Below are 20,384 nucleotides of genomic sequence, written 5' to 3'. Positions count from 1 at the left end.
GCCCAAGACCTTTTCCATATAGTGAGTTGATGGGGGAAAATTTTACACAAGAAAAGGAACTGCAAATAGAAAGTTATATGTGTGGCCCATGTAATATCTTGCTATAGCAACATGAAGAGGTACAATAATGTTTTGGTGACTTTTTAGAATTTAACCAAACTGCATGGGAAAGGGGAGTTTTATGTTGTTGAGGACAGACATTTGAGATGATACTAATGATGTCTGCACTTTTCTCTTAGGGTAATGTCTTAATTTATAGCTTGGAACATGGCAAGAATAAGACTGTTCAGGGAGTGGGGTTTTTTTAATGCTGTTTGTTCATTGAGAAAATACCACTTAAATAGCTGATTGAAGTATGTTATTTTCTTTTGTAGAGTCAAAAGAAATCTATCCCTTTTTCTTAGATTTGTAGCAGATCAGTTTAAGCAGATGTTTTTTTGCCATTCCATAAGTGACTTATGCTATGACTAGTGTGTATTTTGGCTTTATTTTTACTTTATCAGATGATAGAAGCAATAAAATACAAATGTGATCTTGTCAACTATAGCTATGGAGAGGCAACACATTGGCCAAATTCTGGGTGAGTTCTACAGTGGTTAATATAAAGTATTTTAATGTCACAGAAGCGGAATTACGTTTGTTGAGCTTTGTGTAAATGGACGGTCAGTAAGAATGAATTGTCCAGGCCCAAATGATTCATACACATTAAAGTGTTGCTGTTTACATTTTTAACTGTCTTTGAAAGTTAAGTAAAACTATCAAAAGTGCTATTGATTTATAATACAAGGAATATTTTGGAATAATAAAGAATTTTTGTAGGTGGAACATCACATAATCTGTGGGGTTTTTTTGAAGACCTAATATTGCTACATAACTGTTACTCCTTTTTAAAAACAGAAGATATTTTTTGTGGCCAGCTGCTGTACTGGAACCGCCTCTGCTAGGTGTGGGAAGCAGGCTGCATAATATTCCTTGTTCTGTGACTGGTCACAAATATTCTACTAGAAATGGGACTTTCGCCCCGTGGGAAGAAAGCAATATTGTTGATTAAATGACTTTTTTTCTTTCACATCAGGAGAATTTGTGAAGTAATTAATGAAGCAGTGTGGAAACACAACATAATCTATGTTTCAAGTGCAGGAAATAATGGCCCTTGCCTTTCTACAGTAGGATGTCCTGGTGGAACTACATCTAGTGTGATAGGTAAATAATTTGTTTTGAAAAAAAATTTTGGCACTATTCAGCTTCTGTCTTTTCAAGCTTTGTACTTGTGTTACGTGTCTGAGATCACCAGTTGATTGCTGAACTGAATGCAAAAAAAAAAATCAAAGACTACTGAGCTACAAGATTAATTCTGAGGGAGGCACTTGCTGTATGCTTAGGTGTAAAAATTTAGATTTTTGTCATCTTATAATTCAAGACCCTACGTATGTAGAAAACAGAGGTAGGAGGCGGATGGTCTTGATTTGATGTGGCTTTGCATAGAATTTTGGAAAAGAAATCTTTATGGTCTGACCTATTTGAAGATTCCAAGATTATTTTTTTAACTGTAACTGTCTGAGCATGCTACTTAAATCATTAGCTGCTGGTAAATGCAACTTATAAAAAAATATAAGCAAGTTGCATTCTAATTAATCTTCTGGAAAGTCTTGTAATGCATTCTGAATTGTCAGAACCACAGTTTTAGGTCATCTGTCTTCATCAGATACTCTAATTTCTATTTGTAGAATAGCTTTTTAATTTGGATATAAAATAGTCCCATGACATGACCTAGACAAGTCCTTCTAGGGGAAGAATTCTTTGAGCTGCAGTGCCACTTCTGTTCAAGTCTATTACAGGCATAAGAATTGGCTTTTCTGATGGGCTAATGTATGGTTTTGATATTTTAGTGAAAGATTGAGTTGTAAGACTTAGCAAACTGTCTAGCATTCGGAAGTAACTTCCCTAGTCTCTGATGCTGCATTACTGCATTACACAAGCTGCTTGTTAAATCTCAAAATTCTCAGGCAGGGACACTAGCATGTAGACTTGAAAGTTGGAGAGACACTATTTCAGGACAGCTAGTAGAATTAACACTGATTGCTTTCTAAAAGTTAATCTTCAATTACTCCACTACTGAGACTGGGGGTTGGAACTGGAACTAACAAGCTCTTTTCAGGTCTGCATTGGCTTTGCTTTTACAGTGTATCTACTCTGTTAGTTCAGCTTACTTGTATCACTCCAGAGACTGGGTGATCATTCACTCTGCATGCAAAGCAGCTTGCTTTTTGTCCTCTATCTGTAGTGAACCACATAAGGGTTTTTTGAGGGTAAAGCAAAATACAGTCGACAGGTTGGCTTGGTTCACACAGACAATATGGACATCTTCTTGCCAAATTTGTATGGTAGTTTCCTACCATCCTGATAGTGCTTGTGCCGTAAAGAAAATGGAGTGTACACTTTAGAATAGGTACATCACATGGATGCAATGTGCATCCTTGACCTCACATTCTAAAAATACAACTTTAGCAGGCTTTGACATAGTCTTTTACATGTTCTGGGCACTTTGAACTGCTATACAGAAAAGTAGTAACTGTCTCATCACTGTGTGTGAGCTGTGTGGATGTGGCCATCTGCTCCAGGTGGTGTAGCTGTGAGCCATGTAAACATGAACCAATTCACACAGAATGCTTTGAGGTATGGTTGGTGTAGTTTGTAACTGTAAACATAGCCAAAGGGGTGCGGAAGAGAGTGGAGACATGTAAAAGTGATCTGTTGTGAAAGAAATGTAGTAGGAGAATACATTCTATTCCAGTTGAATAAAAATGAAACTTCGAAATTGATATAATATTTTAATATTATACAGTAAAGCATGCTGCTTTACACTTGCTTTGTAAAAATATCTGGATTTAATGAGATGGAAAATGTATTTTTCCATTTTTAAATGTCAAGCAAAAATTCTTCTCATATTGAATTTAAAACACAGAAATATTTAATTTTTGGTTTTAATAAAAATTCATTGTACATCTTAAATGCTTGAATGTTTTTTACAGGTGTTGGTGCCTATGTATCACCTGACATGATGGTTGCTGAATACTCTTTAAGAGAAAAACTGCCAGCAAATCAATATACTTGGTCATCCAGGGGGCCTAGGTAGGTTATACTAAAAGAACAAATTCATTAACTTTGGGGGTTCAGATTATGTAATTCAAAATCTAAAAATTGGTCATTAATACTAGAATAAAAATATTTCTGTGAGGATGGTGCATAGGTAGCCTGCTGTTCTTGGAAGGCCTTTGTATGTTGGGCTCTAGAACTCCTGGGGGAGGGAGAGGATCACTGAACTGCCTCAGCTCAACCTGTACGTTTCAGGAAAGTGTATGTGATGAGAGCAAACCTATTCAGAGGTGATAAAAGCTGTTGAAAAGTTGTTTGGAAATTTGTTCTTTTTCTGAAATTTACGTTTTTCAGAGGATTTTTTCCATAGCATTTATTTCAATGTTAGTGTGGTGAAGTTAACTGTTCTGTTAGTGTTGAAGATTAAAAGAAATACTATTACTTGCAGTGGTGTTACTTCTGGCTTCAGTGACATTGCTGTGGTGGTACAACTTACTCAAAGGTTTTGCTTGAGTCCAGCAGAGGTGTGAGGAAAAAAATGCTTTTCTGCCTCACATTATAGAAAATTATCTCAAAGATCTGTAAAATAAAATTTAGGGGCAATGAGAACTTTGATAATTTATTTTTATTATTATTATTTTTTATTTCATATCTTGGCAACACTTGATAGTAATGTGGTAGCCAAAAGAAGAAAAAAATAATAGTATCTCTTCCTGAGTTCTTGCCTGCGTTTAGACTTTGGAATTGTTCTTGTGAGTGTGGAGTTACTGTATACTGTCTTTTGTAGTTTAACCTACAGTAGTATTGGGTGAAGGAAAAAATAAAAAAAACATAGCTTGAGGTTGGTCCTTGGTTTATTTGCTGGTTACACAGTAAATGCTTCGCTATTAGCATTGGTCTTTAAAGTTAGCTGTCATGGTGTTTGTATGTTTGCAGGCAAGTATATTGTTCGAAGAACTTTATTATGTAGAATTGTCATGTTTCGTGTAGGGAAGAGAGAACTGTGGTCTCTGCCTTCAGCTGAGAAAGGGAGAAAGAGTTGTAATTAATATTTGCATACATACATACACACACATATATGTGAACTGCATTTTGTGTGCTTTGTCACTTTGCATTGTAAAATAGTCAGAATGAGCATACATAAGCTGAAAGGCCCAAGTCTGGCCAAAGGAGGGTTTGCCTTGTGTAGGATGAAACACACAGGTGACTGGAGAGTTCCTAAAGCATTGCTAGAGCAGGTTTGGGGTAGGGGATCAGTCTGTTCCAGTAAGCAGTAGAGGCTTTCAGGCAGATATACTGTGCACTGCTTGGCCAGAAGTGTCATGATACAGAACCTATTGTTTATATAGGGCTGTCATAAAATATCTGCAAACGTTACATTACAGTATCATACTGAGAATACTCTGAGACAGATTTTAGACATATGAAGCTGTTGCTGTGGGATATAAATACTCTGTCTCTCCACAGAACTTAATAGCTCAGGCATAATGCTGTCCTTACTCAAGTGGTGTGATTTTGACCAATTCAAGTGGTTTATCCAGAGCAAGGAAGATGGAGTACACCTGGCTCATACACTTGAAAACTAGATGCTGCTTTAACTGTGCCATAGGTACTTGCCCTGTTCTTAAATACGCTTGGGCAAGAGAAACCTGACTTAGGCTCAGCTGATCCTGATCCACCTCTTGACATTCCTTTTTTTTTTTTCCCCCCCCTGTTCTCCTTGTCTCAGGTTCTGTATTGTAATTCAGAATTTGACCTGGTAGTGAAGTGGCAACATGCAAAACTAGAGATCTGGATTTTGGATCTTTCTAGTCTTCCTCTCCCTTTTACTATTTTTCTTCAAAAATAACTGTTAAATAGGCTACGTAGAATACTAATTTATGTATTGAAGTGTTTAATAGGTTTGTTTGCATGTATTTTCCAATTCAAATCCCAGAAGATACTCTGCTGACTAAACTGAAGCCTGGTGAAGAGTACTGAAGGAGTGAAAGTTTAGAAAACTTACAGTGTAAAACAGGCATAACTGATGATTAATGTGACATTTTAAGTTGCTACTTAGTAGCATGCTTTTTCTTGGGTTTAATGGGTTAATGAATTTAGTGAAGTAATATACTTGTGAATGGTCCCTAAAGCTAAAATTATTTTTTTTAAGTGTACGTATAAATTCAAGAATAATGTGTGCAGAAAAAAAAGTTTTGTTTTCAACCATTCTGTTTTAACACTAGTACTGATGGAGCCCTTGGAGTAAGTATCAGTGCCCCAGGAGGTGCTATCGCTTCTGTTCCAAATTGGACCCTGCGAGGAACACAACTCATGAATGGCACATCCATGTCTTCTCCCAATGCATGTGGAGGCATTGCATTAGTATTGTCAGGTAATGTGCTACAATGTACAATGTTAAATACAGATGCATAGTCTAAAAGAGATTAGATACTTTCTCCTCTAAAAAAAAAAAAGCTGTAACTTTCAAATTTTTTGTTTTATCTAATAATACCCTTATTTTTAATTTCAGGACTCAAAGCTAATGATATTCATTACACTGTTCATTCTGTCAGAAGAGCTTTAGAAAATACTGCAGTGAAGGCTGAAAACATAGAAGTATTTGCACAAGGACATGGTATTATTCAGGTACTTGCTAGCAAAAAACCCAACATAATATAAATAACTGCCAGTGGAAAACTAACCCACAAAAAAAGAGCAGCTTTCTAGATGAGCTCACACAGTTGCTCCCTTGCTACTTGATTCTCAGATCTGATTGAGGCAGAAGGGAATGTAGTGGGAGGGGAGGAGGAATGAGATGGTTCTTTCAGTTTCAGTATGGGGTTACTGTAGAATAAATGTGTTAGCTAGACAGATTCTTAGACTGATAAAAAAGGTATGTGGATGTGAAAGTGGGATGTGGGTTTTTATCACCCACGTGTGGATTTGGATGCCTAAATTCTGTCCTAATGTCCAAAAATGTTTCTATGCTATTGGCAGAGAGAGCTGAACTTGTTCTGCGCAGACAAAAGCTGGAACTGTAAGTTCTGGGCAGTGAAAATAGAGATACCCACGCTGGTTCACAAAGCAGTACAGCTACAGTTGTGCAATGACTTTGCTCTGGGCCTGCACTGAAAATTCTGAGTGTTCATTGTATCCTGTAGACTTCTAAGTAGCTTGGAAATCTGTGATGTGATCCTTTGTATGATGAAGGCATAGTGAATTACAGTTTTCCTATGCATAAGCCTAGGTTCTTAAAGAGCTGCTGCTGTTTTTTTGCCTACAGTCACTCCCATCGTAGCCAAATAAAGGTACTGAGATTTTGCTCTCATGATTAAAGATGCTAGCTATTAAACGCTTAGCCCTAAACTCACGTTCTGGAGATGCTGGAACCTGGTAGGTAACGTCCGCTAAGCACATCTGTAACACTTGAGTTTGATACAGAAGGCAGCAATGGTGGTAGCCATATCAAATAAAAAACATTGCCACAGAAAAAAGAAATGCAGCAGTCATATCTTATGATTTAGTAGTCTGTGATTAAAGCATGTGTTAAAACATGGTTAAAACTCTGATCTGGGAGACTGAGGCTATTGTATGTCCACTTGTCTCAAAGGAGAGTGCCCTAATCTCAGCTGGTGAAGGTAGCTCCCTGTGAAGCAGAAGAGAATGTAAGATTTTTGGAGTCAGTAAAATAGAAAGCGAGATAGAAGGGTGTCTTTTCAAAACAAAAAGGTGAACTTGTCATCTGAGTTTATTGTGACAGCTCATTTACTTAAAGCCAGGGCTGGATTTCATGACCTGATTCTCTTATTTCATATCAGTGTATAAAACTCATATGGGCATCCCATATTGCTTGTCTCTTTTGAACTGCCCAACCTCTTGTATAAAAGGTTTAAATGCTTAACTAGTGTTGTTCCACATAGGCGGAAGGCACCTAAATTAGTATAGTAGGTCTGGGCCTTTGAAATCCGCTTTGTCTTTGAAGTCATCTGTGAAAACTTTTGTTATGCATCTTTTGATGGATTTATAGCAAAGGAGATTTATCTGTCTTTTTTTTAATGTTCTTGACTTTCTGTGCTCTGTGTGGCGGTTGCAGACTGAAAATGTTGCCTCATTTTGTATACTGAGTATCGCTTAAGGCACTATCAGTGTGGCTCAGGTAGCATGTGAGTTACTTCACTGTTGGTTGCTGTGCTTGCTGAACACTTCATATTGAAGATAATATGCATAAATGACTATTAAGCTGAAATTTGCTAATTTAGAATGTGTTCTTTCTAACAGGTTGATAAAGCCTATGACTACCTCATTCAGAATTCATCATTCGCAAGTAACATAGGCTTTACGGTTACTGTCGGCAGCAACCGTGGAATCTACCTCAGAGATCCTGCCCAGATAGCTGCACCTTCTGATCATGGGGTTGGCATAGAACCTGTCTTTCCTGAGAATACAGGTAGGAAAGAGCTTTTGTATGCCGGGGGGGAGGGGGAATAAACTGTAAACTTTAAACAAAAAAGCTCTGATAATGAGGAGTGATAGGAGTCTGTACCATAAAAGGAGCAAGTACAACTGTAAATTTCATGGTAGATGAAGGCATGCAGCTAAACAACTTTTCCATTCTGACCTCAGACTAATAACTTCAGCACTTCCATGTTTTGGGGGAGTCTTGCTTCATGCGTCCCCTCACTGAAAAAAGGGATCTCTCTTTGTTCTGAAGAAATTTTAAAGTGAAGTTGTGGGGCCAAGGAAGAATACAGAAAAATAATCAAATATCCCTGATGTTTCATGAAATTGTAGAACTTGAGGGTTTTTGTTGTAGATAACTCTTGACAAAGAATGATTATTGTTCTGAAGATGAAAGAACTTACCCAACAGTTAGTTTCTTAGTTATTTAAAGACTATAAATTCTAGATTCGGACTTTATCTAGGTTTCCACAACCTAAGAAAAAATCTTAGTTTAACAAACTAGACTTATATTCAGAATCTAATAATGGATAAACATAAATATATCTAGGGGTAATAGAGCAATTGATACAGGTTTTAGTTACTAACAGGGTAAAAGTAACTTGTGCAAATCAAAGTAAGGTTTGACATCTTTTCTGCATAAACCGTTTTGCCCTGTTTTATTAAATACAAATTGGAACTCACCAAGAGACTGAATTACACTGTATTGAAACAATGATCCATGTGAGAGCTTGTTACTGAGATTAATTTCTTTCCTAAAACCAGAGATTTGCAAGAAGGTTGGCATGTGACAAAGGGATGAGTTTACTTAGGGGAAGAAAGGGTATGAATCAGGACAGGTTACTGACTCAGAGTAACTTAGTTGTTTGACAGGTTACGTTGCAATTGGTGCTTTTTAAATTTACCATGTGACACAGAGAAATAAAATAATCGTATGATTGACACTTCTGCTGGAAGCAAACAATCTGAAAACAGAGTTAGGCATTTGTAATGGATGACTGGCTTGTAGCATGGTGTTGTTTCCCTAGTATCTGTCCAGTTGTTACTTCTGTGCCATGTCTGGTGTCTTCAACAAGACTGAGTTTGAGAAGCTGTAGTAGGAGGTTAAGGGAGGCTGATCTTCTCAGTCTGTGTGTTGAAGTTCCGTTTGAGCTTTTATTGTTTCTCATGTATTATGAGGGAATTACATATGAAAATAGAGTGCTCTCTACTTAGCAAAGGTGCAATGAAATGTCTGAAAACTAAGCTAAGGTTAATTAGGACTGGGATATGTGGAAATTTTTTTTCAAAGTGTCATTAATCTTTAGAGCAGGAGAAAGCTATTTTTTAATCACTGAAACATTTCAACTAGGGTTGAATGCTTTTCTGGAAGCTGTGCTTTAACCCAGAGCTTTTTGACATGGGAGCTAATTTGTGAAATTGGCTAAATTGACTGTTTGCAAAGTCAGACTAGATGATCATAGTAATTTTTTAATAGATTTTGCCTCTCACTTGGGTTGCTCTATAATGTAATCTGGTAACTAGCATAACCTTCAGAATCAGTGCCATTGCTTTTTATTGTATTTCTCTGCATTAGGCAAGACTTTGTGTCTCTACAAGGAAGTCTATACCTGTTTCCAGACTGTGTTGTGGGTAACTGGAGCGTTGCTTACTAGCCTACCTTTGATTTTGTCAGGTTTGACTGTTTCAGGGGGGAAAATTTCAAAGTTGGGTACAACCTTTATTTTACTGTACACTGCTGCTATTCTATTTTTCTCAAGTTAAAAGAAATAATATTGAACACTGTCCTTTGTGGAGAATTTGCCATCCAGGGGCCCTAATGAATTGGTTCCTATTACATTTTATTGATGTGTACATTTTAATGGCAAATACTGTGTTATAGTAGAACATGAGCCCATATTTGTGTTATTGAACTGGTTTTTAAATTTGTTTCTTGACAGAAAACACTGAAAGAATATCTCTCCAGCTTCATTTAGCTCTAACTTCAAATGCACAATGGGTCCAGTGTCCTAGTCATTTAGAGCTTATGAACCAGTGTAGACACATAAATATTCGTGTGGATCCACGTGGCCTGAGAGAAGGACTGCATTATACAGAGGTATTGAAGTGTTGGTGTTCTAAGCAATATTGTGTGCGCTTTCCTTTTCTTGTGTTCTCTATCAACATTTTGTAGAAGTAATTTTTGAGGAAATAAAAGCTGTGTGCTGTACAGACCAGACAATACTGCCACACTCCATTTCACTATACAGGCTGAATCCAGGGTTCAGCAATAGTTATGCTATACAATGCTGTATAACACATGCCAATGGGACTTTTGAGTATCTGTGTTTAAAAAATAAAAGCATATAGAAAATACAAACCAAATAAATAACCATTCATTAAGTTGTTTTTTTTCTCTGGATACAGTTTCACCTTTGGCTATCTGACTCAGTCCTGTAGTATTATTGAGGATAGAGATATGTGTTTTTATGAGGTCTTAAATATTTCTCTCTTTCTGTGGTGGCTTAAGGACTGGCCTAGCTTTTGTGGTGTTGCCATGCAGTCTTATATGGACCCAAGATTTTGCTTTACCTTGAGTTGCCTGGGTACAGTGATGTAGCCTATTTTCTTTCCCTCTACCCCATCGCCTTTTGGAAGGTGAAGGAGAAAAACGTGTGGTAATGGCTGTGTACAGCAGAAGCATTTTGCTGACTCTAAGTGACTATGTTCAAATTTGGACAAATTTAACATGAAAGCCATTAAATTTCTTGTTTTTTCTCCCAACCATTGCCTTTTCACTCCTGCAAAAGAAACCCACCAACAAAAAATACATTTCAGCCCTCCCCATCTTCATCCCAAATCTTACATTAACATTGAAATATTACCATTGCATTGTAGTTGATCATAATGAAGGTGATATCAGCTTGCTTTTCAGAAGTGACTGGCTTAAGATGCTTAGTTGCAAGTCTTCTATGGTACCACTGCAAACATTTTAGCAAAGTGATGATGGAACAAATTCTCAGAGATAGTATTTAAGCTTGGCCATGAAAAGCATGGTAAATCAAACTGTATCTTCTCAAACATAATCCTGGAAAACAAGGGTTAAAATATGTTTAATTCAACAACAAAAACAGCTGAAATAAATCAATGAGGCTGTTTGGGACAAATTCTGAGTTGAAACTGTGTTGAGCTTTTGATATAGGGACTATCAAATGTGGGTTGAAAGCCTGAAGACTTCTGGGAAAAGGCTGAAATAAGTGTGAAAAAAATTCCTTTTTTTTTTTTTCCTTGGTGAATGTTACTGGTTTACTGTTCTTAGAGCAACGGTGGTCAAATGAAGCTTTTTTTTTCTCGGTGATAACTACAAAGATTCAAAATACTCTGCAACTAGTTTAAATTTAATGTTGTCTTCCATAATTTCATTTTGACCAAAGATTTTAAGTGGCTGTATTTTATTTTGTTAGGTGTGTGGATATGATACAGCAATGCCTAATGCAGGCCCTCTGTTCAGAGTTCCAATAACTGTTGTTATACCAACAAGGTCAGTAAACCCAGGCTTTATCTGCATTTTTTTAAGTTTTGTTTAGTTTTCTGTACCCACTTGTAATTTATTTCACCACCTTCTTTCTCTGGGAGTTCTTGAACTTACTGCTAACATTAATAAGGGAGCAGAGATCTGAAAAGATTCTCGCAGCAGACTTACACAGCAGTGGCTTTTTTGTAGTTTTGGTCCTGGCAGCCAGAAGGCAGTGTGTTCTGGTGGGCTTAGCCATGGTGGCAGCAGCATCTTCCTGGTCCATCAGAATACAGATGAATTCTGGCTCATTGACCAAAGTATCCATCAATGTACTCATAGATGTAGGTCAACTGGAGTTTGTTTTTTCATTTCTAACTGGTAGACTGGAGTACATAAAGGTAGGGGGGCATTACTTGGCAGATAAGTTTCCATCATGACTTCAATATACCGAATTTAGAGAGCTAGTATTGTCCCCATTGTTGGTTTAAACATATGACTTCAGTGATGTTGGTAGGGAAGGAGAGTATCTTATTAAACCTAATCAGTGGACAGTCTGCCCTGAGAAAAAAACAATATAACTTTTCTCTAACTCACTTGAGTGGAAAGTCACTCAGTCAGGAAAAGCAGATCCACTGAAAACTAGGGTTCTTTGATACTTAGTTTAAGCATAGTAACTTTGGGGAGGGTGTCCACATAATGTAGTGGAGCTGATCATAGAATGATAGAATGCTTTGGGTTGGAAGGGACCTTTAGAGGTCACCTAGCCCAACCCCCCTGCAGTGAGCAGGGACAGCTTTAACCAGATCAGGTTGCTCAGGGCCCCGTCCAACCTGGCCTTGAATGTTTCTAGGGATGGGGCCTCCACTACCTCTCTGGGATGTTTTAAATCTTTTAGATGCATTGTGTTGTCAGATACTGTACTAGTACGGATTAAAATAATTGGTGCTGAGGACTAAATATCCTCACTGTACACTTTTTTCCGAGAGTATTTTCGCATTTAAAAATAAAAGGGGCTTCACAGCTTGTTCAATTACTGTTTGTGTTTTCTTTTTGACATACAGAGTAGATGAATCTTCAAGCTATGACTTGACATATACAGATGTTCATTTTAAACCTGGTCAAATCCGAAGGCACTTCATTGATGTTCCTCAGGGAGCTACATGGGCTGGTAAGGAAAATGACCACATTAATTAAATAAAAAAAATCACATCTGTCAGACTTGACACAGTTGTTTTGAAATAATTTTGAGTTCTGCCTGAATAAGAACTGAAGGATTTGACCCATTAATATGTAAAATGTTTATTTGGTTTTAAGCTCTTAGAGGAGTGATTTTGAGTTATCTCATGGTTTCTGGTATAGTAGAATCCTGATTCTCAGTCTTCTAGAAACCAGAAAATACAATCTGAAGCAATTGCCTATAACTGGAGCAGTACCCCATGTTTATGGAAAAGTGTTACTGTCTGAGGTTTGCCTAGTTTTTAAGGTGTATGGATGTAGTGTTGAAAGAGGTCTTAACTGAAGAAAATGTGATTTGCATGATGGGCAAGTAGCTCATAATTCTGTAAGGAGGAAAAAAGGAGGTTTTTTTCTCATCTTCCTGCTGAGATTATGAAATAATAATCCTTTTAAGAATCTTTCATTTAGACTGAAGTTAGTCATACAACTCTTAATTTGGAATTCAACAGCAGTCTGTCCTGTACAGATTATACATCTGTGCTCTCTGATTAATTTTCACCATTTAGTTGAGTTATGTTTCTCTTAACTGATCTCTGAATATAGCTAATCTGAAAGGGTCTTTGTAAATAACTGATATATAAGCATTGTTCACATATGGACCCACTTGGGGTACTGCATAACTTCTTTAATTACGAATTACTTGTGAAACTAGTGTTTTTCTGGTGAATCTCTGCTTTTCCTCTAAAATTCTTGGCTATTGAAACTAAACTTAAGTTTTTTTCTTTAACCTAGAAGTGACAGTATGTTCATGTTCAGCTGATGTGACTGCCAAGTTTGTGCTTCATGCTGTTCAGCTAGTGAAACAAAAAGCATATAGAAGTCATGAGTTCTACAAATTTTCATCCTTACCAGAAAAAGGATCAGTGACTGAAGCATTTCCTGTCTTGGTAAGTTACCTTAGGGTGGTGTGGGGGGAAAAGAGAGAAAGTAATATATCAGTGCAATGTAACATAACTCATTCTGGACTTTTTTTTTTTTCCCCCAAAGAAAAACCCCAAACCCAAGAAATCATACCTTTGTTACAGTAGTGAATGTATCTGGTTTTCAGTTTTGAAAAGATCTCTAATAGCTTCCTAGTCTTTCTTATTTGGTAATGCCCTTATAATACGTGTTAATCTCTTCAATTTGTTGGTACTTGTTTATAGAAACTAGTTTGTCTCCCTTTCAGATAGGGGCTATGACTTGTTGGATAGAAGTAGTTGAGCATATTTTGCCTTTAGCGCTTAATGTGGTAATCTGGGACATCTCTGTGATGTTGAAGCCATGTGATAACTGACTGGCTTACATTCATACTGCTTGGAAACAGCAGGCTTAGCTTGAATAATGCTAGCTCAAGAGTCCAGAACAGAACCAGGGAGTAAGCTAACAGTTCAGGGGTGTGGATGACAGAGTCCGCTTCTGAAGTTTGTGCCCCACCTTGCTTAATTTAGGTGTATAGCTCTAAAGCCTAAGAGTGGTTATGATTTCTGTGCTATTCAGTCCCTTACCCTCTGTGAGAATGTCAGCTGGGGGACCCTAAGCTAAGTTTGTTACACTGACACATTGTGAATTTTATCATGTTAGTTAAAAAAAACCCAAAAACACAAAACCAAAAAACCCCCAACCAAACAGCAACAACAAAAAACCCAAACCTCCCAAGCTTCATGTCATCTTATTTAGGCAGAGAATGGGATCTCTTTTTCTGATACACATATTCTAGGGCACACATATTCAACTCATCTATGAAGTAACCTGTCTGCCTAGTTTGAAGTAAAAGAAAGGAAGATGTAATATTTAAAAGCTGTACCTTTCTCTGCAGGGTATACCCCTGGCACTCTTTGTTTTGATGTGGTCGTCATCCTATTCTGTTGGAGTTGTCTTGGGTTTTCTGGACCAAGTATAATGTCTTATTTGCTACTGCACAAACCTATACAATTGGAGTAAACTGGACATAACAGGGTCTTTTTTGAGCTATGCTCCAATTTTTTTGGCTTGGGATGAGGGAGGCTGGGGTCAATAGACAGGGAGATGGGAAATTGAGTCTAACTTTGTGCTTTTGTTACCCAGGCTGGAAAAACCATTGAATTTTGTGTTGCTCGGTGGTGGGCAAGCCTTAGCGATGTTAGCATTAATTACACAATTTCCTTCCATGGTGTACTTTGTGCTACCCCTCAGCTAAACATGGTAAGTTTTCTGGAGTGTTTATTTTGAATTTTTCTGAAGTCCTATGGTATCTCGCAATAAAAAAAAAGCTTTTCTTCGTTCTTACCTGTATTTAGAAAGACTAAAAGCATCTTTATATGTCAGATGTTCTTGTTTCCTCTTAAAAATAGGTAAATAGGAGTTCAGTACCACAAAAATGCCCACTCCCATTATTTATAATTTTTTCTATGCCTTTTCATTATAAATCAGTAGGGGGAAAAATCGAAGGAAAAAGAAACCCCACAAACAAAAAATGCAAACAAAACACCAATAGCAAGAACATACTAAAAGGCTGAAATTGTAACTATACTTACAGTAGCAAGTGTTTGTGTGAATAAACTTTGCTGGGACCATAGTTCTTGAACTTGAGTATCTAGACTACCATTGCTAAAAGACAATACTCTGAATACCATTTTCAGAATGAAATGTCCTTAAAATTTGTTTTCTATTCAGTGTTTTATTGAGATGTGCTGATTGGCTTGAGATTCATCATTTAGGGCAGTGGATGGGCAGTGTCATGATTCCTAAGGCTCCATGATACTAAAGGATTGAAAAAGTTGCTAAAAACATTAGTTTCATAATCCTTACAGTACTTTATCTTGCTCCTGTGTTCTTTGCTGTTCTGTGCAATCTGGCTTGCCTTGACTTTGCCCTCCTCAGGGGAGGGCTCTCTTTGAGACCTGAGATGGCAATGCCTACAGGAAGCAGCACCATGCTACCCTTTTTTCAGCTAAGGGCCAGAGCAAATTACAGCTGTCCCGTGGATGAATTTGGATGTCTTCAGGCTCTAAGAGCTGAATAAACTGGGGAAAAAAGAGTGGGTGTATAGTTCTAAGGTACTACGTCTTGAACTAGTAATGCAGGAAAAGAGAGCTGGTGGTGGTGGTGTGTACAGCAGCTCCCCTCACCCCAGCAGGATTACATCAACTGAGTAACAGAAAGTTAAAAATGAGAGAATACAAACAGTTCTGCCCTTCCTTCTTGAGCACCTGTAACTTTCATAAAATAAATTTTAATAGTGCTGATATATTGGTGGCTTTGTCATGGGATACTGCTAGAAAAAAAGTTTTCAAATTATTTTGCCCATCACTAGCCTGTGTATGTAGTATTGTTTCTTTTTTGTGAAGTTAAACTACTCTGTAATAATCCTAAGCAGAAGCACCATAAAATACTTGTTTTAATATGCTAGATGAATAATACTTGTATTTATTGAATTACATATTCAAAGGAAATCGTCACAAATGCACAAACAAAACCCAGTCCTGCCCAAAGTGTGACTTGTACAGTTCTGTACAAAGTACTTAAATTATTAAGGGGGAAAAAAAATAAATAAGACTTTAGCTCCAATTGCTACAGTCTTGCAAGTCCCAGTATATCTGCTGTTGTAAAATAGAGATAAGCTTGTGACACTTTCAAACTCACACTATATTACTTCTTATAGTATAGATAAATACAGCTTGCATTGTATTTTTGAGGGACGTGTCAGATGGTCCACATCTGACGTTATAAGTGCACAGAAGCATAATTTTTATATACTCTTCCTTTAGCATGCTTCAGAAGGCATCGTACGATTTGATGTTCAGTCGCTGTTGAAGTATGAAGATATTGCTCCATGCATAAATTTGAAAAGCTGGGTTCAAACGCTCAGGTAGAGTTTCTGGGGAACTGTACTGGGAAAGTGGGAAAACTATTTGTATGTAGTTAAAACAGTAACAAGTTAACAGTGAAATTTAGGATAACAACATTCTTGTCAAATTTTAAGTAGGTTTGGAAGCATTGATTAATAACATTTCTCAGCATTCTCTTTTTTGTTTCCTTTTAATTTCGACAAAATTTTTCCATACCATTTATTTTCCTTAAGCTAATTTAAAAAAAAAAAGAAAAAAACAAGAATATTCCATTGCTTCTGAATGAGACGGAGTTAAAAGGCACTTAGATATCTAAAGAAACAAATTGTGGAGTTACTTGGTTCTACCGTTTGGGTATTTTTTTGGTTTGGTTTTGGTGGGTTTTTTGGTTTGTGGGTTTTTGGGGTTTTGGGGGTGGTTTTGGGTGTTTTTTTTTTGTTTTTTTGTTTTTTTTTCCAAAGCAGCTGCTTCAGATCCTGCCCAATTTTGACTTGGGAAGACTGTCTTCTCTCTCTTGCTTGATTGGAAATGTTTTTGTAGGATCTAGCGCAGAACTTTGTGTGGAAGGCTGCGCTTATCTTCTTGTCAGTTTGACACATGCTGCTTTGGAGGAAAAGCTTTGTTGGAAATTCCCAACCAGTGCAGCAGTTACTAAAGTTGGTCACTTCAGGAGGAAAAAGAAGTGCCATACAGTTTAAGCAGTACTTTTAAGACTTGGGCCAGACAGTTTCACAGTGGTCAGTAATCCAGAGTTTTCCATTATTTGGGCCTCTCACTGGAGACCTTGGGCTTTTGGATACTCGTAACTGGAATTGAGGTTGCTAGGAGTTTATTGTTTAATGAACATGCCACCTAATGTTAGATTCAGAAATACCTGATTTGATGTGCCTTAAGTGAGGAAATAAAACAATCCCCTGATATATCTTTGCCTCATTCTTCATTTGTAAAATGGAGATGCTCTTACTTCCTTGTAATATTTGAGGTGCTCATCTGACAGTGAATGAACTGCAGTTAAGTCAACTAATGAGAAATATTTATGTATTTAAATTAAGGCATGAATAGTGTCTCTTGAATGAAGTAATAAGTAGTAACACAGAGGGGAAAAAAGTATTGAATGGCTTCTCATTCGGTCTCTTGGGTTTCAAGAGGCAGGGTATTAGGGAGATGTATCACATGTGGTATTACTTGGTTCTTAAGTCTTCTGTCATCAGTCTATCTGGTGTCTGCCAGACTAAGAAACCTGGGTTAAATGGACCAGCATAGATATTTTACTGGGTGACTAGTCTGTGCTCTTGGCAATGAAAGAGCTGACAGAACCTTACAGGAAAATTTTAATCATGTAGTTAAAGGTTGTCAGAATGACTGAATGAAATGTACACTTAAATGATGCCAAGCCACCCTCATTCTGGTATTCTTTATTTCTGAAGCTCTGATTTTCCTATATCATTATTATTTAGCCCATATTCTCTGATGCTTAAGGTCTAAAGTGTTTGTACTACTCTGAAAAATAGATTGTCCTAACTGTTTTTGAGTTAACGTACACTACCTATGTAGTGTATGTTGGCATTCTTCTGTGTTACTACTCTGATTTTTGTAAGGCCTCTTACATAAAGATTATCTTCTGACATAACCTTATATAATGAACAGTTGTCAACTGTTTTTTTCTGTCCTCTAATTACTGTGCCATTAATCCTTCAATCTATGAATAAAAGTGCTGATTGCAGCATGGATACTAGAGATGTAAAGCAACCTGATTTTTTTTTTTTCCCCTAATCCTGAAGTATGTTGATTTTCCCCTTTTTTTTTTAATGGCCTTTAATCTTGATCATTTAGGCGTGCTTGCTAAGTTCTGTTGGTTTCTTTCTTTGGCAGTGTCTGTAATGTCACTAAACCTTGCTTTTGAACTGACATTTATTTTAACTGAGGAATTTATGCAGCCTGGATAGTTACAATATTTTAAGAGATGTTACTGCTGTGTGCTGAATTCAGTTGTACTTCAGAATATGCTTCTGCTTAAGCAAGGGCAAATTTTGATAGAGGACACATGTTTCTTAAGAGTGCCTTCTGTTGTTTTTTGTTGTTTAACTGCAGACCAGTGAGTGCAAAAATAAAACCTTTGGGCTCGAGAGATATTTTACCAAATAATCGTCAACTGTATGAGATGATTTTGACCTATAACTTCCACCAGGTGAGGGTTATGGGTGGTTGGGTTTTTTCAAAGTCATTAATAAATACAGCATGCTTTCTTAAACCAGATTTTAATTTTAACTACCTTTCTGTCAGAAACAGGGTCTGGATTCACACTGTATACTCTCTGCAGTCAAAATTCTGATTTGGTTCTTTTAAGGAGCTACTGTTGCTTGAAGTGGGCTTTAGTTCAGACATCCTTTTGAATGTGTGTAAGGGTTGTACTGGTTTTACTTGGTAGTGGATTAATTGTTTTGACCTTTCTTTTAATAGCCTAAGAGTGGAGAAGTAACTCCAAGCTGTCCACTTCTTTGTGAATTGTTGTATGAATCTGAATTTGATAGTCAACTGTGGATTATTTTTGACCAGAACAAAAGACAAATGGGTTCAGGAGATGCCTATCCACACCAGGTACAGAGAAATGTATTTATTTTACCTTCTGTTTTCTGCACAGTCTGAAAATTTTCATTCTTTTTCACCTCCCAGGGCTGCTCTTAGCTCCTAACATTTCCTGATGCATAGGTATAAAGTTGTTACATCTTCACAAGAAAACAAGTTCGGTGGTGATATATTTGTATGAAAAAAAAGTAACGACAGGTTTATTTCCCTGAAAATAGAGCGTTATGATGGTTTTTTTTTTCCTCTTCCAAGGTAGGAGAAAGAGTTATGGTGTGTTTTATTTCTACAAAAAGCTGTTAACTGTGACTTCTTGTGATTTTGACTGGTGCTTCTCAGGAAGTGAATTCAAGTTCTTATCTGTATGTTTCGGTTTTTCACAAAGACGTTACCTTGAACTTTTCTATTTAAGGTGGAAAGGATCCATTATTTTTTTCTGTAGTCTGACTTGTCCGCTGATAGATCAGAGGCTTCTGGATCCATGAAGGCTGTCTTCTGTGCTGTTGTCTTCAAGCAGCCTTTTAACTATTATAGCTTGGTTTACTTCCTGTTGCTGTCTTTCAAAGGGAATTTTTTTGCACAAGACTTGTAGATACTGTACTCTCTTTGGGAATCTCTTTCTGCTGGAACAGGCCGTGTGTTTGGATCGTGCCGGGGAGGGGCGTGGGGGAATAAAAAAAAAAAAAAAAAGGCATAAGAGGAACATTTTCCATAATTTTGGGGTTTGGAACTATTTTTTACCAATCCAAAATCACAGTTGAACTTCCTCAATGTAATGTTTATTTTCATAGATCATTCTGGAAGTTTACAAAAGATCAACTTTAAAGCATGTCGTTTGAATCTTATAAAATAATTTCAGGAATTGCATTATTTAAATTTCTGTTCCTTGACCTGCATTTTTAAGGTGCTATAAAATCTAAAAATCACCACAGTAGTTTGTTACTTACACCTGGTGGACCACCATACTATAAATCTCTGGTGTTGTGCATCATAGGACAATTCTAAAGCAGTTCAAAGTTATTTAATCCAGGAAGAAATACCATCAGGAAGCATGACTCCCTAATCCAGGAGAGGGAGATTCTGGGAGCAAGGTAGTTCTGAATTATTGTCCCTTTCTACTTGGGGCTGCCTTTTGTATTATAGCAGCAGCAGCAGCAAAGAAACTTAGCATGCTACTGCTCAAAACATCCACGTGGTGCCCTTTTAGTTTGATAGAAATGAAAGAATGTTTTCAAAATGAAATAATGTTTTCAAAACTAAGAATTTGAGTCTGGTTTTGTTGGGGTTTTTTTTGGGTGGGTGGATTTTCTTTTTTTTTTTTTTAATAAGTGGAGATAATGTTACCTGCATACTCTAACTGAATAAAAAGCTCAGGGCAAAGAGTCTGTCAGCTCTTTAAACTGCAGCCTTAAATCTCACAGGAATACTAGGTCCCTCAGTGTGAAAACTGGTACAGTGTTTGAAACAGCGGACAATATCCTGTGATCTAAACCACAGAGCACCCAGAGTTACATAGTAAACAAAGTGTATCAAGGCAGACCTGCTAGAAGTTTTGAACTGAAAGTTTAGCAAGAATTCTGATTATTGAGCAGTTAATACAGTGTTAGAATAGGAACAAATGATGTCAGCCTATTTTGTGATCTGAAAATGTCATTGTTTTTCAGTCAATCCAAAATGTGTTTTGGCCGCTATCAAGTCTTGAAAGCGCTCTGTTTTCAGGAGAT

At 37.1% G+C, this 20,384-nt stretch overlaps 1 protein-coding gene across 1 annotated transcript in view; it reads left to right on the top strand.

Moving 5' to 3' along the window:
* The window catches only part of TPP2 (tripeptidyl peptidase 2), a 55,318-nt gene that overhangs the window by 12,775 nt on the left and 22,159 nt on the right, over positions 1-20,384 (top strand). The window contains exons 8-21 of the mRNA XM_075714472.1: positions 504-580; positions 1,076-1,203; positions 3,033-3,132; positions 5,322-5,470; positions 5,609-5,724; positions 7,357-7,525; positions 9,477-9,634; positions 10,980-11,056; positions 12,094-12,200; positions 13,001-13,155; positions 14,315-14,431; positions 15,997-16,097; positions 18,169-18,265; positions 18,538-18,675. Coding sequence (XP_075570587.1) covers positions 504-580; positions 1,076-1,203; positions 3,033-3,132; positions 5,322-5,470; positions 5,609-5,724; positions 7,357-7,525; positions 9,477-9,634; positions 10,980-11,056; positions 12,094-12,200; positions 13,001-13,155; positions 14,315-14,431; positions 15,997-16,097; positions 18,169-18,265; positions 18,538-18,675 — 1,689 coding nt within the window. The remainder of the gene's footprint in view (positions 1-503; positions 581-1,075; positions 1,204-3,032; positions 3,133-5,321; positions 5,471-5,608; positions 5,725-7,356; positions 7,526-9,476; positions 9,635-10,979; positions 11,057-12,093; positions 12,201-13,000; positions 13,156-14,314; positions 14,432-15,996; positions 16,098-18,168; positions 18,266-18,537; positions 18,676-20,384) is intronic.

Source organism: Pelecanus crispus, chromosome 1 (assembly GCF_030463565.1).
Source record: "Pelecanus crispus isolate bPelCri1 chromosome 1, bPelCri1.pri, whole genome shotgun sequence".
NCBI classification, from domain to species: Eukaryota; Metazoa; Chordata; class Aves; order Pelecaniformes; family Pelecanidae; genus Pelecanus; species Pelecanus crispus.
Note: the sequence above shows the minus strand (reverse complement) of the source record. Positions and strands in the feature narration are given on the sequence as shown.